This window comes from Zonotrichia leucophrys, chromosome Z (assembly GCF_028769735.1).
Source record: "Zonotrichia leucophrys gambelii isolate GWCS_2022_RI chromosome Z, RI_Zleu_2.0, whole genome shotgun sequence".
Classification (NCBI taxonomy): Eukaryota; Metazoa; Chordata; class Aves; order Passeriformes; family Passerellidae; genus Zonotrichia; species Zonotrichia leucophrys.
This window is the reverse complement of record NC_088200.1, coordinates 43435539-43462109: the sequence shown is the minus strand read 5'-3', so window position 1 is coordinate 43462109 and position 26571 is coordinate 43435539. Positions and strand designations below refer to the sequence as shown.

The following is a 26571-nucleotide window of genomic DNA, read 5'->3' as shown; positions in this document are numbered from 1 at the left end:
ACAAACCAGAAAAAACTTAAATACACAAACTCTGACATAACTACAGAATGGGCCTTAATGGCCCTAAACTGTCTATTGAAAGATACAAACATAAGAGCTGAGACTAACTGGGCAGTCACTTAGTCTCACAAGGAATAAGGCTGATTGTTTCTAAAGAAAGAAAACACAGCTATGCACAAAATTTAAAGCAGAGTTAACTTCAACAACAGCATCCCTCCTTCAAGAATGGAGTTTACTACAGCTTAAAATATTGTTTGAATTTCTTGAGGTTTGAATAAAGTACATCTTATGACTAGCTGGAATGTGGAAATCTGCAAAATCCAGCATATAGTGACTAACCTCTATTTGTGAGCTAAATGAGAATGCTGCTTATCTGATGGTCAAGTCCTGCAGAGCTGTTCATCATTCAAGTACATAGAGGACTGTTGTGGAAATGTTACAAGTGCCTGGATAGCACTGGGAAATGCTATAGCACTGTTTATATGAATTATGTATTGCTTTGGAACTTCATATTAACATACAATCAGAGGGACCTCTCTTCCTCAATACAGGATACAGTGCTCTGTATCACCTTGTCAGCAAGGCATAAACTTGCATTAGGGAGAGAATCTGCAAGAGATTTGGGAAGTTTGAAATAACTTGTAAAGGAAAAATCAAATCCAAAAGCCAACCACAGATTCAGGTTAATGTTTCTGAGATTCAACTTGCAACACACAGACAAGAGATTATTAAAAAGTTTTTTTTCTCATTTTTTGTCATGAAAAAAAAACCTGCTTGGACATTTTCATCATGAAAATACTCACAGCATTTAATAAATTGCTAAAATAAATATCCAGCTGGTGTCATAGAAATTTAGCTATAAATGGGCATTGTATGCAATGCTGGATTTCACTCAGAGGACTCATTCAGAAAGACTTACCAAATCTAGACCAGACTGAGCTGTCCTGTGACAGCTTCTGGGATCTTTAGAACCTATGACTTAGTGTAACCTTTCTGTTCCATTTGTCATTCAAGATGCATCACTGAATATGAAAGAGGACCACATCATACAAACAGCAAGCTTCTAATACGATTCTTCTCTGTTCTGTAGTTAAGCACTGAATGCTCTCAACTCCCACACCCAGACTGTGGCTAGCTTCTCCCTGCCTTACTGGAAGTATGGGAATGACCCACTAAAATTTCTTAATCTGCAGGGACACCAATTTTGAAATATATTTGATCTTAACTTTTAATTAAGAAGACAAATGGGTTGTGTTAGAGACAGCATATTTGAGGCAAATTAATTTAATGAAAGAGTAAACTCATATTTTGCCAATCCCTTCTCTCTACGGCTAAAGAAGGAAAAAAAAATGCCCCCACAAAAAAACTACTGATTGCTGCTTTAGAACTCAAGCTAGCTCTCTATATGATCCCCCATCCAATACTAAAGAGGATTGGGAAGCCTGTGTATTTATGTATTTATTCTATGTATTTATGAAAGAGGAGGAGATAGGGGAAAGATGAGGAGTAGCAACTTGTGAGGCAAATGCTGAAGTTGCAACCAGAGCTGTATAGTAGAGGATGTTTAAAGCAGCTGCTGCAGCACCCCAAAGCAGCCCAGCCCCAGCAGCTGGATTTGTCACAGTTGTCATGGGCAGGGCATTCCATTTTCTGCAGATTCCTGAAGGATAAGAGAACTATCACCACCTTTTACAAGTGGTTGGTTCATTGAAATACACAGGCCAACAGCTGGCGGGTTTACAAGACAGGGAAAAAAAGAAACTTTTTTTTTTTTTCTCCTAAAAAAAGCATGGATTTACATTCAAATTACTTAATACACCACTAGAAAGCAGTAAGATATGGGAGTGATCAATGGAGTCCCGCAAGTGCTTCAGATATCTGTGTTTCAAGACATCTAAGATAATCACATCAGCACTGGCAGAATCTGCAGCTACAGGACTTCAACAGGATTCAGTTTGTCACTTTTCTGTATGTGGATTGTCAGAGCAGGCTGTCTTCCCCCAACCAGAATTAGCTGAACTTTTCAAAAGAAAAGCAGTTAGCTCTAACTTTCCTAAAACAAAGATTGCCACTAACATACTCTTAATTTAAAGAAGACTTTAAAAACAGGAATATCCTGTCTTGACAAAGTTTCAGTTTAACAAGAGACTAGTAGGAACTACAAATTTGCCACATTTTAATTAAAAAAAACATTACATAACAATAAAAGAATGATACTAAATAAAAAGGTGCACAATGAACACTGCATACACTGTAAACAGCTGGCAAAATTATTTAAAAAGCAGGCTACAATTCAGTAATGGTGAAATGCAGTTTCTTCTCTACAGAATCAGTCCTCAGAGTCAGAAACCAGGGACAGCAAAGGCCTTCAGATGTAAGCTTTCATTTGTAGGAAAGACCCAAGAGTTTAACCACCATTCTGAGCTTCTCTCTCAGAAAGCATTCTCCTCCCTACAAATTCAGTGCCACCCATCCTTGTTCAAATATGGCAACTGCCAGAGTTTTCAAGGTAAGATATATACAGACCATGTTCTCATCCACAGAGGTTTACAAAGCCTTGGATACGCAGAGCTTCTTAAACCCATGGTTTCTTTTGCCAGGTATTCTCAAACATCCATATTTTTAGTCCATAGCAGCCAAACTACTGGAATGTTGTAAAAGTGTATTACATTTTTGCATGCAACTTATCTGTAAAAATCATACTTACTTACTCAGAAAAAAACACCAGATAGTCTTCAAGTGCAAAGGGCTCCTTCCTGCTCACAGGAGAGGATTACATACCTAACATGAAACCCAGCAGTATGCTCAAACCCCAAGCTGTTCAGTGGTTTTAACAGCCAGAGCAACACATTCAACAATGTCATTCACTGAATTAATCCTGGCACATGTCATTTTCAGTTGAAAATCCCAGGATCAACATAAGGATATGCAAGAAACTCTCCCAGTTTATTGCCTTCTGCATCATAATGGAGCATCCGAAAACAAACATCACAGAAGAAACAAGGATCCTCTGGTGCCAGACTGTCTCTGTTGGTTACCCACCTGCAGGTTACAAAACACAAGTGTATTCTTATGAGTGAAACACACTTGAGGCAAACATCTCAACATTTTACTCAGGATTGGGGATGGCAGCAACAAACAACAGTAAAAATTTTATAAACACAAGGTTCTACCTATATTACATATCTCCTATCCCATGCATGCAACTCATTTCCAAACTCCACACCCATTCCATGTCAACCCCAGCAGCTCCAGCAGCACTTCCTGAGAAACTCTCTAAACCTGTATTGCTGGTACAGTGCATTCAAAGAACAAAACAAACCAGGAATCTTCTGTCCACCCTTTGGCCATCTAAATCATAAAAGACAAATCTTTTTCTTCCTTAATGCAAGAAACTCTGAAATGGAGCAGATGTGTACTGACCCAAGCTCCTCGGAGTAATCAAAACCATTTAGGAGTCTAAAAGCAGGACCTAAATGATGCAGACATGAAAAGGTGAGGATTGCAGCACACTCCAGCAAGCACTGAAGTTAACATGAACACAAGTTAACATGTTTAAGGAGGGCCTGCCATGGCAATGAGTAATTAATTTATGATAGCACTCAAGAGGCCACGACAGCTGAAGGCCTCTGGTGATTACAGATGTTATCTGCACAGATTAGAACACACTGGACAGCCAGCCAAAGCAGCTCTGCTGTCTATGGTTTAGCATGTCCCCACTTAAGCTTAGTGCTTAATCCTGGTTTTAATTTAATGCATTTACATCACCTCTGGTAATGCCCTCCCCATCCCATCCTTCCCCCATATTGACCCTTTGGCTCCACCTCCCCTTATGGCCAAATGCCTCACAGATTATATTGTGAAGGCATCCTCAGGGCTCTGCTAGGAACACAAGGATGGACTCCCATCTCAGGGGGAATTGGGTCTTTGCCTGATTCTAGAGAAGTCTAAGGCCAAACAAGCAAGACAATGAAGACACAGATGCAGTGTCAAACAGAGGCTGAGAACATACGTTTTCCTAAAGAAAAAATATTCTGCTCTTTTAAGGAAAAGGCAGAAAATCACAAAGAATTCCTTCAAGAACAGCTGCGGAGCACACAGTCTTCAGGTAGCGGTTAGGAGCTTCCTTGGGGCAAGTTAAACGCCTTTAAAAAATCTCGAGATTTTAGTATATTAGAATTGCACAGATCTATACCTGCATAGATGCTAGATTAAGCAAAAGCACTGTATGATTTTTGGTAAATTATTCTGAAACATGTATCTTGCAAAGGAGGAAAACACAGCCTTTTCCTCCAAAAGCAGGATTTTCAAAAGTAATTGATAAGATAGCCAAGCTCTAGATATGGAAAAGAGCATGAGCCAAATAATTAATCTCTTACTCATTTAGTTCTTTTGAAACTGCTGAATCAATTCCAAACGAACACTACTTGCAGGAAGCCTTTTCCTGGTTAGACAGAGGTCAACTGCTTGAAGAGTGAAGATTATTCTTACTATGAAACACATACAGAGCTTTGATTTTTACTATTTTTTAAAGTTAGCAGCAGCACCTAGAAAGAATTGAGACAACAATAGCATCAAGAATGTAGCATACCTTGCTGTATACATCTTGCACACAAAACATTTTCTGGTACATAGCCAATGTTTCTTGACCAGCAAGGGATACAGATTCCTATCCAGACAGTCATCATGATGAATAAGCCTTGAGGGAAATAAATAAATACAACACATGCAATAAAGATGTTGCCATACTGAAATTTATCTGAACATAAGCATGGACGTTGAAGATAGGGTATGATTTAAATTCCTATGTCAGCTCTGACTAGATTTCTGCTTAACATTTCTTAACATAGATGAAGATCTGGAGATAGACTGCTAGTTGCATCATCTGTGGATTTTCTGGTCACAAGTAAATTCAGTTTGTGGAGTAACACAGAAGTCTTGAGACCATCTCCTTTCTGTGGTCTTTTTAAAGCTTTTATTTCCTATGTAGACTAACAAACTATTGTCAGGGGAATCTTCAGATAATTCATGTGCAACACCTATGCCTTCCTCTGGGTTATGCTCCTTTTGGAAAGCACCATGTATTATAAACACTTTGATACATCAGGCTCCTGGGAACAGAAAATTACTCACTGCAGACAACCACAGGAATGCTCTCTCTAGTTATTCACTGAGCAAAGTCTTCACAATGGTTCTACTGTTGATGTGGCTGCCACCTCATGGTCACTATCACATCACTTCTCTTCCTGGCCTATCCATCTCAGCCCACTATTTCCATTCCTCTTTTATCTTTTCAGTTCCTGCCCCTCAGCTTCAAGTTCACACTAATTGTCATGTTGAGTCCAGCCACAGCCGACAACATTCTGCCCCCTGGTGCTCCAGAATCAGAATGTAAATCTGCCACACATTGACTCTACATGGAAAGATCTTGACACTGTGGTTGCCATTCCTGTTACACAGCAGTCATAGCACACTAATTGCAAAGCAGTCTTTGCATGCAAATGAAAAAGAAAAAAAACAAGGAAGATTACTTTCTTTCTTTCAGAGATACTCCCATGTATATGGAAGAAAAATTAAAGCTCTGCAGAAGCCAGCAGAATAATCTTACAGCAAATAAGTTAGTCTAACAAACATTCAGCATCTAATGTCTGAAGTTTGTCCAGAGAAGGCTTACTTTCATTTGCCCAAGGACTCCCAAAGAATAGTTACTTACCTTATATCTGTGATTATAATGATGTGTTCACAGTTCCCTTGGTGACAGTAAAGGTATGGAAAGCCAATTTTGAGGGATAAATCATTAAATGCATAGTCCTCCATCTTGGCAGACTGAAGATTTTCATAGCCTCTATCATGAGATTCTGACCACTCTATAATTGTTCTGAAAACAGAAAGGCCATCAGCATAGCAAAGCTATGAACTGCGAATACAGAGAAAAGATACCTTGGGGACGTGCAAAATCCGTCACTGAGACATGGTTAAATGATGGAAATCAAAACATCTGGTAGTAATTTAAGGTGATTTCACAGCAATACTACAACACTATAGAACTGTCCACTGTTCTTGTGAAACATCTGCCTTTCAGTCCTCACCAGGCAGCTTCCTGAGGAGTTTTAGACAGTGTATGCTCCTGATGGCACCCATCCAGGGTCAGACTGTTTGCAACACAATACTTTTTAAGTAGTCCAATAATTCAAGTTACTAGCAGGTTATTTTGCCCCCTTGGTCAATGACTTCATTTTAAAGTATTAAAAAGCTTTCTTTTTTGATTTCATTTTTGTCAAGGAAAAACACAAAGCTGACAAGTGCAGTTACATTTCCAAAACTTAGCACTGGAAGGGCTACTGAAAATTTCCTTCTGGCTTTTCAGCACACTTCTACACACAAGGCATCTACCAAGCTGTGTACGCTATGACAAGCCCTTCTGTGAAGACCATTGCTGTTCACAGACAGAAAGACAAGAAGTAAAATATGAATTTCCCTGAAGTCACATACAAAGTCTGGCAGAACAATAGGGTCCAACAGTCAAGTCTTCCATACCAACCGTTTTAAACATTTTGATCTCCTAAATCTCACTACCGTATCAGCAATACCATGCTTCCTTAAAATAATCAAATTTCTTTTCTGATCAGTCACAGAGACCTCATGTTAACTTTACAATTAAGGCATTCAGCATATTTTCAAGACTGAGCAGGACAACCACTGTCACACAGCTGAGCTTGTTGTCTTTCTGACACATCTTCTAGCTCTGATACATCTACAGGCAAGTCTTTTGATTCCCATCACAAGTAGGGAAGGCACTTAAAAACCCAGTACAAAATGCCACCTGTCACATTACAAAGAAATCTCATCTCAACAGAGCAAAACAGCATTTGCAGGTTAAAAAATGGATTCATACTCTTTTCAAAAGGGAAGTGAATGGAAAGAATAAGTAGAGCAAGTAAAGTTAAACTTCTCTAAAAACCAACTCATCATGGGAAAACAGTAGGGAAAGTCCATTCCAGCTTAATACTCTAGACATTCCAGTATCTGTAACACCACAAGTCATAAACAAAACAAATGTTCCTTAAGGTCTTTCTTCCTCAGTCAACATCTACAAATATCGTACCTGCTCAGATCTCTGCACTCCGGGTATCTTTTATCATTATAAAAGATGCCTTCAAAATAGAAGAAGGCAGATTTGTAGAGATCCTGAGAGACAGAGAGAGAAGTCTCCATTAGTGTTATGAGAGAATAAACACCTTAAACAAGAACATGTCAAAAATCCAAGCATGTTAGATATCTAAATTATATTAAGAGACCTCATTCTACAGGTGTCTAAGAAAAGTTCTGTTCTGATTGTAGATGCTGGTGTGACAAACTAGGCTCATTTGATTGCCAACTATGCAGCTACTCTGCTGATATTGTTCTCAAGCCAGTACGGGTTACTTTAATGCTCTTATTTCAGTCCCCATCACAGAAGTCATGGACTTCTATAAAAACACAGAACAAGAACACAGGCATCACTGCACAAACTTAGTAATTGTAAGGCGCTGACTTTAAAAAAAGTACAATATTTTAAAAAATTAGCAAGATGCAGTGTGTTTACTTTGGGTGGCTACCAGATACCTATCCACCTGCTCTCAATTCTCTTGCTTACCAGGACTGGGGAAACAAAGTAAGACAAGCAAGCTCATGGGTTCAAAGAAAGGCAGAAAATGAGAAAAAACAAAGGCTGCATACAGAAGCAAAGCAAAAAAAAAAGTTATTTATTCCCTACTTCCCATCAGCAGGTGATGGTGAGGCATTGGAATAAGCTGCTCAGGGAAGTGGTGAGATCAGCATCCCTGAGAATGTTGCAAAGCTGTGCGAATGTGGCACTCAGAAATATGGTTTAGAGAACACAGTGACGGCAATGGAGTTGATCTGGCATCTGGTGACTCTTGCTCTGCTGGTATGAGTGCCATAAACTGTTAATGATCTTTGATGGGAGAGAACGTTACAAATGGACTGTCTACATGTGACAAACTTTGTAATTAAGGAAGAATTTTGAAGGATGATAGATTTTCTTGTGAGACACTAGAAGTGATGTGATTGGAACTTCCAGGATTGCCTGTTTGACTTGTTTACATAGATGTGACCAGGAAGTGCTCTCATGTGTAGCTGTGCATGTGTGCATGTGTACATGCATGTGTGCAGGAGACAAGACTTCAATAATTCTCTGTCACCTCAGTAAGAAGTACTTTGTGCTCTGATCAAATGCACAGAGAGTTACAGTGGTGTGGAGTTAACTTTCCCCACAGCAGCCCCTGTGCATGCTCTGCATTTTTGGCAAAGGGGAGTCAATAATACACCAGTTTCCTGGCTACTGCTAAGCAGTGCTTGCACAGCTTCAAGGCTGTCTCTCCAAGTCTCCCCAAGACCAGTGTGCTGGGGCTAGGTGAGAGGCTGGGAGGGAATGTAGCTGGGACAGCTGACCCAAACTGACCCAAAGGATATCCCACATCATATGATGCTGCACTCAGCAATAAGAGCTGGAGGAAAAGAGGAATGGGGCATTCATGGTGAAAGCATTTGTCTTCCAAAGCGACCACTATGTATGCTGAGTCCCAGGAAGTGGTTGGAACAGAACCGCAGAATCATCAAGATTGTAAAAAACCTCTGATATCATCGAGCCCAACCATCAACCCAGCACTGCCATGTTCACCACTAAACTATATCCCAAGTGCCACATCCACACATTTTTGAACGCTTTCACGGCTGATGATTCCACCACTTCCCTGAGTAGCCTGTTCCAATGTCTGACCACCCCTGCATTCCTAATAACCAATCTAAACCTTCTTTGGTGCAATTTGAGGCCATTTCCTCTCATCCTGTCTCTTGTTACCCAGGAGAACTGACCCCTTACCTGGCTATACCGTCCTCACCCTCCCTTCAGATAGTTGTGGAGAATGATAATGTATCCCTTGAGCCTCTTTTTCTCCCTCAGCAACCCTTCAATGACTCAATAAAGATTATCCCTATTTATTCTAAATGGGAATACCATGGACAACCAGGCACTCCATTATCAGACCAGTCTGGGGATGCTTATTTATGCCCAGAGGTCTCTTTGAGCTATTAACTCTAGGATGCCAAAACACGGGAAAAGCAGACGCTGCTTTTCCAAAGACAGGACTTCTCAGATCATCTGCATGAAGACGCAGTAGTAGAAATGTGTTTTACATTCAGACTCTTTGATTCACTTCTATCTGTTACTGTTACTCTCTCTGCTGCTGACACAAAACAGGAAGGAGTGGCTGATACACCAGACAATCCTGTTGCCAACCAGAGGGATCTTAACAGCCCAGAGAAATGGGCCAACAAGAATTTGGTGAGGCTGAGCAAGGAGAAGTGCAAGGTCTTGCCCCTGGGGATAAACAAGCTGATGTTTGACTGTATGCTGAGGGCCACTCAGCTGGAGAGCAGCTAGGCAAATAGGACTCAGGGAACCTGGTAGATCCCAAATTGAACATGAGGCAACAATGTGTCCTTGCAAAAAGGATAGCCAATGGAGCAGATGGGATCTTGTGCTGCATTAGATAAAATACTACTAGCAGGTCAAGGAAGGCAATCCTTCAGTTCCCCTCAGCACTACTGAGGACATACCTAAAGGCCTGTCTTCAGTTCATGGCTGCTCAGTGTAAGAGAGACATGGACATACTGGAGAAAGAGTCCCACAGGGGCCATGAAGATGATGGGACTGCAGCATCTCTCCTAAAAGCAGTGGCTGAGAAAGTTGCAAGTCAGAATCCTGAAGAGAAAGCTCAGGTAGGGGAATCTCATTAACATACACAATACCTCTAGGGAGGGTGCAAAGATGATGGAGCCAGGCTCATTTTAGCAGTTCAAGTGACAGGATTAGAGTCAATAAGCACAGACTGAAACACACACAACTCCTCCTGAACCTCAAGGAACACTTCTTTACTGACACAGGTGACTGAATACTGACAGAGGTCGTCCAAGGAGGTTTTGCAACCTCCATCCTTGGAGATATGTAAAAAACGCCGGGACATGGTCATGAACAGCCGGCTGTGGGCGGTCTTGCTTGAGCAGAGGGAGCAGACCAGACGCCCTCCACAAGTCCCTTTCAATGTCAACCACTCTATGTTGATATTCTATCTAATGTCATATGATGTATAATCAAAATGACTCAATTTCAATATTGTCAACTAGATGATTGTTTTGCTCATACCCAGAGAATATGTAGCAGTTTTGAGAGAGAAGAATAATCTTCATCCCTACATATGATTAGCATCCAGTTGCAAACAACAAAGCACAGTGGGATGGTCTGGCTTTTTATTATTAGTGGGATTAAGCTATTACCTCTGGTGTTTCAGAATACAGCTCAAAATAAAATTCATTCACAGGAATATACCTACGCAAAACTCACTGCTTCTGTTTCCATTTCCTAGCAGTAGCAACGATGATATTTTTCTTGATATTTCACAAAACAGATCACCTTGGTAATGCCGCTATGAAGTCTTTACTTACAGTGCAACCAACAGGCAGAACCAATGCAGCTGAATTTAGTGCTGAAGACAAAACTATGAAGCAAAACTCTGCCTCCCCTTCTATGTTTTCAAGACTCCTATATATGTAGAGGGTTCCACATAGAAAGTTTTACCTTGCTGATGTGCTCTGGTGCTTGATCTGGCTGACTGCTGAACTCACCACCTATCTGGAGGTCACTGACACAGGAAATCGAGTCTCTCAGTTCAGTGAGCTTCTGGCTGCCCAATACAAGGACTGTTTGGAACGGTTTGTGATCTTTATGCTACAAAGAACACAGAATACAAACCCCAGATAAATTATAACTTGTCAGCATCAGCACTGCTTTTCATTTGACAGCTTAAGGTCATTACTGGCAGCATCTGGCACATCACTTCTCTGAACAGCATCTTGCCACAGCCTCTCCTAAGACAGGTATTTAATAGTTTTATTCAGGAACTCAAATGTTACATTCTCCATCATAAAGTGCAGAAAAGACACAAAGTCTGAGCTCACTTATTCGAAATCAAGAAAAAGTACTTTTGTTTTCATGTATTTATTTTCAAGTTTTGAGCTTTCTGTAAAGTAAATTAACTACTGTGTAATTATTGTAAAAGTTTTGTTATGTAAACCACTAACCGAATGAAAGCCAGATTCTGAAAAAGCCTTAAGAAATTATCAGAGTTGAAGAGTTTACCACATGTCATCAGTAGATTCACTGATTTTAATTGCTTGGGAGAGCAGGATATTATTTGAATAGGAAATAATCAGAATACAACCCAGAGAATTTCATACGAACCTTCTGAAATATAAGAGGATAAAAGATGTTCAGAGTTAAAAGTAGTTCTCCCTCCTCAATTAGATCTGTTGGATCATCTGGCCTCTTTCCAGTTGCATGTGACTCCTGGAAAAAGATACGCACACACACATATATATATTATACTGGCAATCATAAATATATACACACACACAAAATAAACACTGGGCAATGGTCTGAGAAATGCTGAGGAACATTAATTCATTTTTGACTATGTAGCCTTCTGAATCGGAAAAAGCCTATTTCCTCCAAGGTGGAAAGGTGAGAAACTGCTCCAATTACTGACTGCAAGCATGTTTCTTCATTTCTCACCTTTGTTGCAAGACAGCTGGCTGCTCCTTGGCTATTGAGACGCCCCACATAAAGGTATTAGAGACTGCTGTCATTCTGCCCTCATGGAACCCAGCTGCTACCAACTTTCACCACTGAACGCTTTCATATGTAAAGGGAGATTGCAACCCTTAATTTGGGAAACATTAATCTAGAAAATATACACAGAATGAAATATATGAAAATTACAGTCAGTGCAGCTCTTCCTCTTATTAGGGAAGCTAGACATAGCTGGAGGCCATAATTTCTCCAAAGCTGAAACCCAAAACGTAGCACTGCCCTTGCCACAGTACTGTGTATCAGAAAAGAAACAAATGATCCCTACATTTTCATCCTGCTTTGTGTTTAAGACACAGCCCAGCTGTGAAGGTACTTTTCTGTGGCCGTTTCCTCCTTTTCCAATAAATCAAGAGTTTGTTCCTGCACAAACACCTCCCACCAGCATGGAGTATTCCTCAGATTTAGTAACAGGAACTTGTACTCCTGTAAGACTCAGAGATACCTGTGCTCTCTACTTTGCACCTGCCTTCTTCATGTGACACATTCCAAACTCCTGCTCTCCTCCTGTACAAAGGCATCATGGTCCCAACCACAGAATCACTCCTCTGACACAGCTTGCTTAAAGAATGCAATAAATGACCATGTGCTCATTCTTTCAATGCATACTGCAGTATTCACTGAAACCCTCTATGAAGGTTTCTGTTGCTAATATTTTCTCAGATATTCCCCAGACAAAGAGCCCAGCAGAGCACTTGCATCATGTTGTTTACATAATGTGCCTGGATCTCCGAACAGCTGAAACATGGTAACTCTCAACAGACCAGGAAACCTCAAGAGGAAAAACAAGTCTAACAGTCACATGAGGTTCTTTCCTCACTACACTTCTGTCCCTAATTTTTACAGCAGTTCATGGCTTGCTAAAGCCATGGACTCCAGCACTTCATTGTCCCTGAAAGAGTTCAAAGAACGTGTATATGTGGTGCTTAGAGACACAGTTTAGTGGTGGACCTGGCAGTGTTAAAGGTAATGGTTGGGCTCAATGATCCTAAAGGTCTTTTAACCTTAATGGTTCTATGAACATTTATGAAATGAGGTTTTGCTGTTTAGGACTTCAATGGTTAAGAAGAAATCATTAAAAAACCCTACACTTATTAAGCACAGTTAAAAAATTCCAATAAGGCTTTTCAGAGGCTGATGACTACACTCTTGGCTCCTGGTTCCAGTTTAGAATGGCTGAAAAACTTGGTTTACAAAGCTCAGAATTAGGAATTTACCACCACTGTGCTGCTACAGTTTTCTTCTCTCAGCCCTACTGAAACCAGCTCACAATCATTCACACACTGAAGCTGTTTCCAACACTGGACACCAGCAGCAAAATATTACCCATTCTGTCTAGCTCTATGTCTACTTCTAAGTTCACAGCACTTAAAAAGGCAGTCATATAGTGGTAACAAGATGGAGCTCCTCCTTAACTACATCCAGTACTAATAGACAGTAAAGAGCAGAATTCCTGTCCTATCTTTCTATAAAATGACTTTATCTTTAATCATTACCGGCAAACTTGTATCTGCAAACATTTACAGTGTACATTTCATAGAGGTGAATGAAAAAGCAACCAGAAGTTGGATTTTGGCTCTTGAGAGCCTATAAGATAATAGGCAACTTACCATCTCATAAGTAAGAGTTTCTTGTCTGCAAGCCCGATCCACAATAATTGTTTCTTCTCTCCTCTCTAAGGCCTTCTTCCGAATTCTGAGGGGCAACAACATAAGACAAAATTTCATTCAACAATTTCCACCTAGAATTTCAAGAATTTCATACTTTTAAATGACATAAACTACTACAGAGCAGCTTTCAAAGAGCAGGATTCCTGTCTGTCTTAGTGGGACAGACTAACTTAAAACACTCATCTCCTGACTTTCATAAAACCTGAGTGCACAGGCCAGCTTGTGGGTTTTTTCCCCCTCATGTGCAAATGACAGGTGATTTGTGAGTAATTTTTCACTCACAACAAAAAACAGCAAAATCTTTGAAGAGGTTTTACTAGGACAAAACACTTTGTGACATTTAAAGAAACTGTTTCAACAATTCTTTCCACTTCAAAAAAATTGAATTCATCAAGCAAAGCACAAGGGAAGAAACAACCCACAAATATTAGTTCTCAGCCCCACAGCATGGACACTTCAGAAAACCAAAAACCAAACCTTCATTATCAGTTGTAGAAGAAAGAGTACCATAAGTAGAATACCTGCTAAAATACATGCAGTTAACCACTGCATGAACACCCAATCCTTAACATCCAGGGTAAGTTCACTTATCCTCCAGACCTCCACAAGGGTTTTCAGTAACAATCAGGCTTAACACTGATCACAGTTCTAAACACATTTCTTTACAGCAGTGCTATGTAAAGTACAGCAAAGGCCTGAAGCAGCCAAGTTTGCCAGCTGATAGAAACCTTACATATATTGGTTATCCTCTGAAATGCACCAGATATATCAATAAATTCCATGCACAACCCAAAACTCAACAAAACAGAGTGGGCTCAGATAAAGAGGTTATCGGGATACAGCATCAGTACTTACAGTCTGGCTGTTACAGAGTAACTGAGAGTTACTAGAGGTATGAGATAGGTTTCTTTGCAGGAACCTCACACACATGATTATCAGAAGGCCCCTGCACACTCCAAACTTAGGCACTGCTTCAGAAGCACCTAGGTTCAGAAATCCTTTTCCAACAAGAAAGAAGGCATATTCTGTATATCTTAATAAAAAAGTTCCTAAGCAACATTCAGAAGACTCATACCAATGATACCATCATAAGCTGGTGTTTCTGCCCCTATGGTATTTCTGTAGGGTGCCTGTAGAGGGAACAAGCAGCCAGCCATATTTCCCACCCCACCCCAAACAAGGGTACTGTGAGAGCACTGTAACAGCATACCGAAGAGTGAGCAGACTGCTATCTTCAGGAATAACATCTGGGTCCTCTTCTTTCTCAGAAGACATTAACATATCAATGCTAGAACAATAAAAAAATAACAGAATCACAGGATTGTAGTACAGTTTGGGCTGGAAGGGACCCTAAAGGATCATCTTGTTCCACTACCCCCAGCACCATTGGCAGGGACACCTTTCACTGGATCAGGCTGCTCAAGGGCAGGTCCAACCTGGTCTTTAACGCTTCCAGGAATGGAGCATCCACAAATTCTCTGGGCAACCTGTTCCAGTGCCTCACCACTCTACACAGTAAACAATTTCTACCTGATATCTATTCTAAATCTAGAGCTATGCCCTTTGGACACAGCAGTGATTTCTCACAGTCTGTGTAGAAGTGCAGGAACCCGGAGGTGGTTTCACCACCTGGTCCCATATATGAGTTCCCATTTCAGGTTGTGCACTGCAGCACACCAGATTCAGAGGAATCATCATATGTACATCCTCTCCTCTCCAGTCCTTCCCAGAAGCATTTTGCATTAATCACGATAAAATTTTATCCAGCTTAAAAATAGTCTGAGGAAAAAATATTTAAAACAGAGAACGGCTTTGAATCAGACTTGATTGCCTTTGTCTCTCACTTTTGCAAAATATATGAAGGCAGGGATTACTCCAGCGCCTAAGTCCACCTGCAGTTTGGATACCAGCAAACTCTTGTGCAAACCCATCTCTTTATGGGACAAAACTACCACTGGTGAAGTCCAGGAAAACTTCTTGGACTATACAATTTACCCTCAATAACATTTATGGTTTCTTTATATTCTTTTTCATTATAATCTTATAACATTCCCATGTCAGCAATAATATCACTACAGTAATGAACAGCCCTTTGGAGTGGAACTGCATAGGAATTCAAAGTAATTGAGAAATAGAAATCTGGAATCAGCTGTTACCAGCTGACAAATAAGCAAAAGTCAGAGACAAAATTTTGATTGTGGACAGATGGCTTTGTTCTGATGAGCCAATAAAGTCATTCAGTATTGACAGTAAATATAAATTTATTATTGTTCAGTTACTTACCATTCAGCAACAAACAAAATTTTAAACTTTCTGTTTCACAGTTTTCATCTCAAACAGAATTTTTTTTAAGTTAGTGAGAAAATAGGATTCTCTCAGAAGCAGTATTTTAAAAGGAACTTTGCAGTAATGAACCACAACCTCCTGGAAACAGAATGGATTTTATCCTTAGATTCACACTTGAGGAAATGGAGGCAGAGACAACCAAGGTAATCCTGCATCAAATATAGACTGAAACACAGCTGAGAAATACTAATCTAACTAACAGAAAGATGGAGAACAGCAGTTTGTAGAACACAGTTCAACCTTTTAGATGGGACTCTTCTCCAGGCAGCATAGTGCTGTTATGAGCAACCACGTAATCAAGGAAAGGACAACCCCTGACAGACAAATCAACTCACAACTGACCCTTTCTGTAAAACTGACAACATGAACAAGTTATCCAAAGACTCCTGGCACATGGATCAGTGATCCTATACACCAAAGAGCCCAAGTCACTTGAATATGTATAATATTCATATAAATATACCATGTTGAGGAAATGACTTTGTATTCAGTTTTCTAAACATCACAGGAATTATATGCAGGATCTGAAAATGTTTATTACCTACCATTGGGAAGTTGCACTTGCATCAAAGGTGACAGTTTCCCATTTTCCTTCTGTGCCAGAACCCGCCAACAATATGTCAGAACCTACCAAAAATGTTTGTGCTTTTCTTTCTTCCCACAGCCCTAGGTGGGATCTCTGGCTGTGCTATCTACACCATGACCATTAACTGACTGTTTCAGGGAAAAAACTAATATCCTTGGAAAAACTGCTATATAGAGATACCATGTCAAATAACTGACACTAAAACTGCTTCCTCTTTTTCCTTGTGAGGAATGGAAGGCAGCTAGTGTAAAGGGATACTGACACTGAACCCCTGACAAATTCCCATGGAAGCTTGCAAGCACTGGTACTGCCACTTCTCACTCCTGAAAGTCAGAAACCCCCAATTTCTAAAAGAAAAGCAGAGCACCCTTTTTAGTATTGAAAATCTGTCTAATAGTTAATTACACATGTATTGTATCACATGCACTGAAGCCTGGAAAGGCTTTGCTGCATGGCTGTACACACAGGCCATGCCAGAGCTCCCCCAGCGTAACTCTGCTGCCAGTGGAACCACATAAGCAATACTTGGTCCATTGTCCTCAGGAAGCCAGGCTTTACAAACAGGAATTATATGCTGATCCCTTCAGAAATGAAGGCTAAGTCAGTGTCAGACACCTAAGACACAGAAGTGCGTGCAATACAGAGTTTTCACTAGGAACACCTCACTCCTGACTGCTGCAAGCTTGGGATACTACTGTGTCCCCACCAGGACTATTCCCTGCATGCATGACAAATTGACCCAGTGCACTCAGTTATAGAGAGGGGAAAACACTGACCATGCTGTTTAATGGAAACTAAGGAGAAGTGTAGGACGGTAATGAGGAACAATAGCTGAAAGTGTCTCCTGAGAAAAGTCAAATGCCAAGTGTTATGTAAACTTATGTCCCTTACAAAGATATTTTTAGGTGATCAGAAATAAAAAGGCTAAAGAGAAGTCTCTGGAAATGTAGACTTGGAAGCAGTCTACCAATGAAGTTTTCAAAGTCTGTGACTTTACTTTTCCTAGATATTCTAGCAGCACAACGAGTTTTCTCTTTTAGATATTCAAAGATATTTTAGTATTTGGCCTGATACTTTTTAATAAGGGGTTACACTGTTCATACTACTCTTTACATTGCACATATTTTAAAGGTAGTACTTTCATCACCTTTGAGACACTAATACCACAAGACACTAAATACTAATACGTTAAGACGTTAATGCTAGCTTAATGCAGCTTTATAACACATCCCAAGAGATATTTACAACTACCCCTCTAATAAAACAAGAGGGTGAATTAGGGCTGAAGTTGAATGAGGTACCTGCAAGCCTCACCTCTCTTGACCTACCTAAAACCCACAGTGATTTGAGGCTTAGCCTGCCCTATACATGCAAGAAACACATCACACAGAAGACAAAACAGAATAACATAACTCAGCACCTCCAACATTCAAGGTCTTCAGTCACTCAAGCACCAATCACGAATACCAAGGTAAACTTCTTTGCTTACAGATTCCTGAGGCAATTGAACAAAGCTTAGAATTTTACTTTTTTGACATCTTGGTTATTTAAGAGAATTATGATGGAGTCTTCCAGAAAAAGATACAATTTTACATCTGTTTAAGATGAAAACACGACCAATCTCCACAACGATTTTCAGCATACCACTTGAGCAATATGCAAGGCACTCTTACTGAGTCAAATGCAAGTAAGGGAAGACACAAATTTCTTCCTGCATTCTATTTGCAGAAATGTATTACAGGAAGAAAACAGAATTAAAAAAAAATAATAATTACCCAAAACCAAACAAGCAAAACAGCAACAAAAATGAAGCAACAAATAAACAAAAACAACCCAACAAAACAAACAAAAAGTTAAAAAAAAAAAACTCCAAAAAGCCCAAAAAACAAACCAACAAAAAAACCCCAAACCAACCAAACAAAAAAAACCCAAAAAACCATCCCACAATAACCACATTGCACTGGGGTGCTCAAAGAGTTAAACAGCATTTAAACATGATACCCTGTCTCCTCACCAGAAGACCCTACATTGTCAGGAGTACTTAAACGTACACTATGCAACTATTCTGAAAAAAATTTAATGATGGATACTGAAAAACTTCATCCTGAATCCATGAAAGATTATTTTAATCCTATCTGATTTTAAAAATAGATGTAGGAGTATCCACATCTTCCTATCTCTCTTCTACCCCAAGAAAACCTACTTAATTTGTCAGAAGTTTCCTCAGAAGTAGAGTCAGAAAAATCTGTGTTTATATCCATTACGTGTTCATTTCAGCACTTACAAAATTATATTTATACCAGTAATAAATGTGATCCCAGGATACCATAGAACAGATCCTGGTGTAGCCCAGTGTTCTCATCACTCCTCAAGACAGGAGTATGGGCAGCTCAAGGCCAGTGAGTGAAAGTGATCAGAGGTGGCGATTTGAGGTTGGCAAACGTGGAGGAGGGACTGAAGAGGCTAGGGACATTTAATTTAACAGCGAAAGCACATGGAGATTACAGATTGGGATTTCTAGTCTGAACGGGGGAAAGGTCACACCAGGATGTGCAGGTTTAGCTTAATTCTCCTGCAAAGCCAACAAAAGGCTGCCAGATGATCAGTTCTCTCCCCTTCGTGGATCACCAGTCTTTTTTCTCTTTCCCAAATGACCACTGTTCACAGTACACTCAGCCTCAAGCAGAGAGCATTGCCCTGTAACACTAGCAAATGCAGACAGCAAGTGAAATGCAGCAGGTGTAAACTGAAGAAAGCAATACAGAAGGAAAAAAGCAGAAGGAATGAGGGGGAAAAAATAAAGAAACCACCACCTTGGAATTCAAACGAAAACAGCAAAGACAGGTTCAGGCAACAGACCTGCCACAGAGAATAAGGCACAGCACAGGAGCAATCAGTGACAATCTAGACTGGAAGAGCTTACAGAGTAATTGTCACAGTTTCTGCCACTTCAGAATACTTTTTTTTTCTTTGAACCAAAACCATTATTTTTACTAAGGCTAGTAATGGTAAAAAGTTATGCTAGCCATCAGAACTGTAAGAGGTGAAGCACAAAGTTATAGGATAGGATCAGAACTCTGGCATGTCTTCCTTACTGACAGACTACAGGTAAATAACCAACTGTGATGCTTTCTACAGGAATTACTGCCTGAAATCAGGCCTCTTCTACAGGTGAAGGACAATTCTCACTATCCACGTGACCTGAAAGCCTTCCAGCCATCGCGTGTTAGATTTGCTGCTGCCTCAACACCCGCAAAGCATTTACATATCTCTGACTTCACCACCAGCCCTGAGAAAAACAAGTCAGTGGAGGCTAAAGACCAAGAGACACTAAACAGGTACTGTATGCAGCCAGCTACCTGAACATTTACCTACTCTAAATGATGTTTTTAAGGGATTCAGACTAAAAGAGTAGGCTTAGATTAGCATTAGGAAGAAGTTCTCTGCTGTGAGGCTGTTGAGGCACCGGAACAGGTTGCCCAGAGAAGCTGTGGATGCCCATTCCTGGCAGCATTCAAGGCCAGGCTGGATCAGGCTTTGAGCAACCTGTTCTAGTGAAAGGTGTTCCTGCCCATGGCAGGGGGATGGGAACAAAATAATCTTTCAAGGTTCTTCCAAGCCATTCTGTGATTTTATGATTCTTTGTTAATACAAACATATGCCTGGCTTATTTCTTCATATAAGGTATATGTGTCATTGTACAACTGCTGTCTCCTAAAACCATTAAGACATTCAGGTGCCCTGAAGTACTTAACCCGTACCGTGTTACTAAATGTTTACCCATGTAACTTTAAGCGCCAAACTGTAAGTGCAAATTCACAGATGTAACAAGGTTTCCACAACTGGAGCACTACCCTCCACAAAAACTGTTTGCCTTCACGGCATTTCTGGCCTCCAGAGATTTTGGTGACCAACTCTTCATAAGGAACTGTACTACAAGAGAAGGAGTATTCAGTACAAATGAGAAAGGGGCAAATTTGGACTGGGTATTAGGAAGAAATTCTTTACTGTGAGGGGGATGAGGGACTAGAAGAGTTTGTCCAGAGAAGCTGTGGATGCTGGAAGCCTGGCAGTGTTCAAGGCCAGGCTGAATGAAGCTCTAAGCTATTTGGTCTCGTGGAATGTGTCCCTGGACATGGCATGGGGCTATATGGCTTCTAGGTCCATTCCAGACCCCTGACAGCCTATGACTTTGTATTTACTCGGGAAACAGAAACAAACGCGTGCCACAGGTCCGGAAGAGGCTGCTCTGAAGAGGCTTTGCCCGAGCACCTTCCGCTTCTCCCCAGGAACCGCCGCGGCGTGCGGGGACAGCACCAGCCGCCTCCCTGCACCAGCGCCAGGCGAGGCCACCGGCATCCCCCTCGCACCGGAGCCGCAAATCCCGGCCTGCACACAGCCGGCCTGCCTCACCTGCAGACGGCGCGCACCTCGGCCGCCGTGCCCGGCGCGCAGCCCAGAGCCGCCGCCACGGCCGCGTCCTCCTCCTCCTCCTCCTCTTCCGCCTCCGCCGCCAGCGAGAGGTCGGGCGGCCCCAGCAGCCGCCGCCAGCCGAGGCCCAGGGCGCCCACGCGGAACGCGCGCGTGTACAGCTCGGCCAACTCGTAATCGGGCACCACGGCCGCCATTGCCGCCATGGCCGCCGGGCCCGCCCTGCGCCCGGCCCGCCACACGCGTCACGGGCCGCGGGCGGGAGCGGAGGCTGCGCCTGACCGGGAAAGCGGCTGCCGTGCCTCTCCTGCCGGGCGGAAAACGCCGGGCAGCGCTCGCTAGGGAGAAAACAGCTCCCTAAACAACAACAAAAAAAACCCACCAAAACCAACCAAACAAAAAAGCCCAAACAAAACAAAACATAATACTGGCACAGCTTAAGACTGTCCCCTCATTCTGCCACTTGTTATCTGGGTAAAAAGACCGATCCCCACCTGGCTACACTCTCCTTTAATATGCTTATTCTCCCAAAGTAAAAACTGAATGCCTTGGTACGATGGAAAAGGCTAATGAGATACATAACCTATTACCTAACACTGCTCATTCCAACATTTAAAAAAGGAGATAGATATATAGATATATATATGCCAATCATCTGGTAGTTCCCCACTGAAGTAGTGTGACAAGGCTGACATGAGCACAACGTGTTAAGGAAGACAACAGAGGTAAATCTGGCTTGCCCTAACCTGATGTACCTGGTGCACATGGAACCACAGCCTTTGCACTTGCTTCAAGACAAAATATCAATGGAATCAGAGAATCAAAGTATGGCTTGAGTTCAAAGCGACCTTAAAGATCATCTAGTTACAACACTCACTGCTGTGAACAGGGATACCTTCCAGTGGAACACGTCGCTCAATTACCCTGTCCAGCCTGGTCTTGGACATTACTGGGGATGGGACATCCACAGCCTTTTTGATCATCCTGCTCCAGTGCTTAGCCCTCACAGTATTCATCTTAACATCTAATCTAAACTTGCCTTTTTTCAATTTAAAGCTATTGCCTCTTTTCTTGTCACTACCTGCCTTTATAAAATATCTTTTTCCTTTTCGTAAGCCCCCTTGAGGTACTGGAAGGCCATAGTGAAATCTCCCTGAAGCCTTCTCTCCTCCATAGAGAACAACTATGAACAAGTCCAGCTATCTCAGCTATTCCTCTTACTTCTCTAACTAAAAAAATTATGCTGGGAAAAGAGGTGTATTATCAGATAGTGTTGAAGCAAGGGGTGAAGATAAACCTGAAAAAGTCCATGAAAGGAGACTGGGTTTTTGCATGCTGTATGGAATGGGCGGAATGCTGAGAGAAGGTTATGAGATTTGCCTGCTAGTTTCACAAAACAAAGTAGTATAGGAAGAGTTAAGAATGTAAGAAAGCTCAGCCAGAGCATATTTTGCTTTGTTTAGCAATAACAACGTGGCCTAATGCCCTTATACCTCCCCCAGTTACATTCAGATTTGCACTGCATTTCAATGCTGAATTCTTTTATTAGCTCTCATTAACTTCTGCCTCTTAATTGTAGTTATTATTCCTCATTAGGAAAGTTTTGCTAAGCTCCATTTTTCCTGTAAGTATAGACAGTCTCTGTTTCCTTCTTCAGTTACACCCTCTGCTTTCTTCATCCATCACCTTTGTGCTTCATGACACTCCTCAGCTTTGCAAGAAGCTCTTGATTAAGAGCTATTGCCCTCACTTCCTGTTGCATCCTCCCTGAAACCTATGAGTTGTGCCATGAGGAATATCATTCCAATTTCCAAGGCCATGCCTGCCTTGTTATGTGTTTGTTGATATTGCCTATGCTCTATTTATTTTATTTCCCTTTGTGCACTTGCAACATTACCTGAAATCTGAAAACACCCTGTCACTTATCTGATGTAGCCACATCTAGGGTGGGAGTGACAGGGCTGTACTGATCTAAACGCAGTGTTGACATAAACAGGTGGGAGGAATTTCAGCCAAAGAGTTGCAGGATTAAACCCTACTCTTCCAGAAATCTATCAGGGATTTTTAGTGTTCCATAGAAAGGAAATAAGATACTTCTTTCAAAAACCTTCCTCAGAAAACCAAATACTGTGGAAATCAGGGGGCAGGGTTTTTTTGTAAGACCATGTGAAAATGACATCACAGAATTCCCCACCACAAGGATGGTCACTGCCAAACACAACAGTGTCACAGAGGATAGCAAGGTTTGGAAGGAGCTAGAGGCTGCTGTGCTGTAAGTATTTATGGTTTTTGTCATAGTCCCATGGATTTTGACAGATACAATATAGTTAGATATATGAATTTCCCTCACTGCCTCTCTTCCTTTTCCTCGTGGTGGGTTTGATTTTGAAGTTCTTCTGTATTCATTTAAAAAAATCCAGAATTGTAAAATACACAGACCTCAAGCAGGAAGACTTAATAAGAAGCTCAGGGAATGGCTAAGTTCCTTGAAAATACCAAAGCTGGTAATTTTAAAACATGAATGGATAATATGTTTTCTGTTTTGTTTCCAAACTTCAGTACTAAGCAATCATATACTTATAAAGCCACTCCACTCAATCCAAATCCTCTTAAGAACAAAGAGAGCTATTTATTTTTATAGCTTGGAATTAATCTGCCCTTTATATACTAGGCATAAGGCCCATGGGCATTTCAAGGTTTCCAAGAAGTATTTACTTTTCTCTGCTGGAAATACTTTAATAATTCAGTAATAAAGCCATGAAGGATGTATGAACAACTCAAGGAATATAAACTGCAGGTATTAGGCTGAATTCTGTCTTACATGCTGAAATCCAAAGAGCATTGAAAGTACACTGAGTTGAAGAAGTGAAGATAGTATGAAAGATAACTGGAAAACAAACTAATAAAAGTACTGTACTTGCCAGAGGAATCGAGAAAATTGTAACCTATGTGTATTCTGTATTTTGTAGTACTGTGGTGTCCTGTGAGCTTGAAACACTAATTTCCATGTTCACAATTATAGCTATAGTCAGTAAATGCTGTGGATATATAACAACTTTGAAAAGCTGATCCTAAATGGTCTTGTGAATCTAAAGTAAAGAACCCTAAACCCCTGAGTTCCAGGCTAGTCTCCTAACACAAGAAACACCCTTCTTTCCTTTCTTGATTCACACAACTGTAGTAGAGCATAAATTTTGTGAAGCTAATTACATTCCATGTTAGTATTGAACTATATTTCCTCTAACAGATATAACCTTAATATAATGACATGAGAATGCTTATTAAAGGCTAGTTTGGTGGCATAATCATAAATTAAATTTTATGCTAGTCCCAGCCCTGTGTCGTGTCACTGAATTTACTGGGCTTGCACTTCAATCCAAGTAATGATCACAATGATCATCACTTAAGCTCCAACAGGAGTATTATGACTAACAAACTTAGTATTTGTAGGTAGTCTAAAAATACCTTTGGCAAACTGGTGTTGAACGTTATTTTTATTCAGTGTTTTAGAATTTGCTTCATCCTTGTTCGTTACACCAAGGTTGAGCTCTGTGTTACCATTGTACCTTGGCAGGCAAGGAACACTGTCACTGTTTTTTAAGCACTGACTGTGTCAGCACAGCAATTACAGAACTATGCAGAGGGCTGTAATTTTGGGAGATGAACTTTCAGCAGTTGTCAGGTTTTTTTTCTTTGTCATGCACTCTACTTCTGGCCTTTGTTCTGGACAGCAGCACCCAAAGAACTGATCAAACATAGTTGAAAGCACTGCCCAAACCCTTCTGAGCAAGGATTTTCTAACTTGGCCTATGCTAAGCTGTGATGTTTATAGGATAATCTCACACAGGGGTGCACCAGGACAGTTGTTCCCACCAGAAGTGGAAACAAAAGGGAAGGTCTAGAAACATCTGTCCTGTCACTGCTTCCAAAATTCCCATGACAATGAAGAGTGGTCTAGGGGTGTAGCAATCTTTGCGTCAAAGACTCTCAAAGTCAGCCAATAACATCTTTTACTATTACACCTGAACAAGAATTGCATTCCTAAAAGGTAGCAATAGTTGGGACAAAACATATCTTACCTTACTTTTATAACAAATACAATAAAATATTAATGTATGGTAACACATCATAATGGCTCTACATGGATCTTTGTTTAAACATGAAAACCTGGAGGCAATTTGAAAGCTCTGTAACTAAAATATAATTCTGTCCAAAGACAGATGTTTAACTCACTTTTGGCTCAGTTCACATTTGGTTCAGATGATTTTTGCATCTCGTCTCAAAAGTGAGAGTACTTCCCAAGGGTAGCACATTGTTTTGCCAGAGTATATAGTACGTTGTTTTGCTCTCACACAAGGTAAACAGAAACAACCAAAAAAACTCAAACCAAATGAAAACAAAAAAAAGGAAACATATGTGATTGGTAATTTCTGAAATTTTTTTCTGTCATTTTTTGGAATGAATTTTCTGAATTTCTAATTTTCTGAATATTTCTGTTGCATAACTTAATTGAGAATCAAATGAGTACAGGATGCTTTCATCTCATGAATGTTGAGTAGTCAGAATGATTTCTCTCAAGGGTTTTCATCTATCTCTAATGCTTGTTCTTGCCTGCCATTAAAACAGATGAAGGTTGAAGAAGAAAAGCTTAAGAGAAAGATGATAATAAGGATGCATATAATCCAAACCAGATCAAACAGGGACTTAGTTTTCAGATGTTGCTGAACCACATCAATCTGGCAGCTGAATTGGAGTAGACTATTAGAATAAGCAATGAAGTGCGCCAATAGGGATAATTAAATTTAAAAATTGTAAGATGCAGGATATATTACATACTTGATCTCCCTTGGTGGGGTCTCTTTTGAAGGTATATACATATACATATACATATACATATACATATACATATACATATACATATACCGTATACCATATACCATATACCATATACCATATACCATATACCATATACCACATATACATTTTCTTCCAGGAAATTTCTGCCAAAATTTTCCATCATCAAAAGTTTAGGTATTCTTTCCAGAAAATTTTATCTGAATCTCAATGACAGTCAACATGACTTCACTTTCTGAGGCCAAACAACAGGTTTATGGCGTAGGAATCTTTTGTGAGTCTAGCTGAGTAACGTATCTAATGAAAGACTGAGAAAATATTTACTAGTACAGTTTTACATGCCAGTTGGCCTAAGAAGGTGAAATAGTACATAAAAGAGGCAGATTTGCAGGGATAAGTTGCACTACAACAAAATTACTTAGCCTTTTTTTCAGTGTCAGCTACCAGTGTGCTTGTACAAGACCTAAGGAACTATAAACTTCTCCCACGTATTTTTTCTCTTTGAGCTGAAGTATTTCCTAGTCAAAGCATGCAAAGATTTCATGTGTCATCAAGGACTATAGCTAAGTTGTCTTATCTGATTCACCTTCTCCCTTTGGAACAATCTTTCTTTTGTAAATCTTTCATTTACACAATGTGTAACTGCCCCCTCCAGTCCTGAACTTTCCTTTGAAAACTATGGAGGGAACCTGCTCACACAAATCTATAATTCATAGCTGGAGTGTGTAATTTCTGTTTTATATGTTTGGAGGGCTGATTACAGAAGTACTCAATACTTTGCTGGGAAAAAGAAGTTTATCTTTCAAAGAAAATCAAAATGCATTTGATATCAATGTAAATGTCATTGTCTTGGAAATATGGAAGACTTTATCTATCCAAAAAAATACCCTGTTTTGAACTGTTATAATTTAGTTGTGAAACCTAAATAAATGAGCTTATTTCAACTAACTTGCCTTGAAATTTGGTAGCCTAGAAAT

The 26571-nt window shown here is 40.4% G+C and overlaps 1 protein-coding gene across 1 annotated transcript; it reads right to left on the bottom strand.

Annotated features, from left to right (window-relative positions):
• Positions 1 to 1445: 1445 nt before the first annotated feature.
• On the bottom strand, positions 1446 to 20956 carry SNAPC3 (small nuclear RNA activating complex polypeptide 3). The gene is made up of 9 exons (XM_064736485.1): positions 20723 to 20956; positions 14588 to 14665; positions 13318 to 13402; positions 11303 to 11407; positions 10640 to 10789; positions 7106 to 7188; positions 5714 to 5878; positions 4592 to 4699; positions 1446 to 3042 (listed from the first exon to the last, which is right to left on the bottom strand). Exons 1-9 carry the CDS (start codon positions 20944 to 20946, stop codon positions 2895 to 2897), a joined length of 1146 nt encoding a protein of 381 aa, XP_064592555.1. The 5' UTR covers positions 20947 to 20956; the 3' UTR covers positions 1446 to 2894.
• Between the last annotated feature and the right edge of the window lie 5615 nt (positions 20957 to 26571).

Coding starts and splice junctions, on each gene's coding strand:
- SNAPC3 (XM_064736485.1), bottom strand. CDS start 20,946: ATGGCGGCAATGGCGGCCGTGGTGCCCGATTACGAGTTGGCCGAGCTG. Junction 13,403..14,587: donor AGCAGTCTGCTCACTCTTCG/GTATGCTGTTAC, acceptor GTTGCCCCTCAG/AATTCGGAAGAAGGCCTTAG. Junction 10,790..11,302: donor ATCCTCTTATATTTCAGAAG/GTTCGTATGAAA, acceptor TGTTCTTTGTAG/CATAAAGATCACAAACCGTT.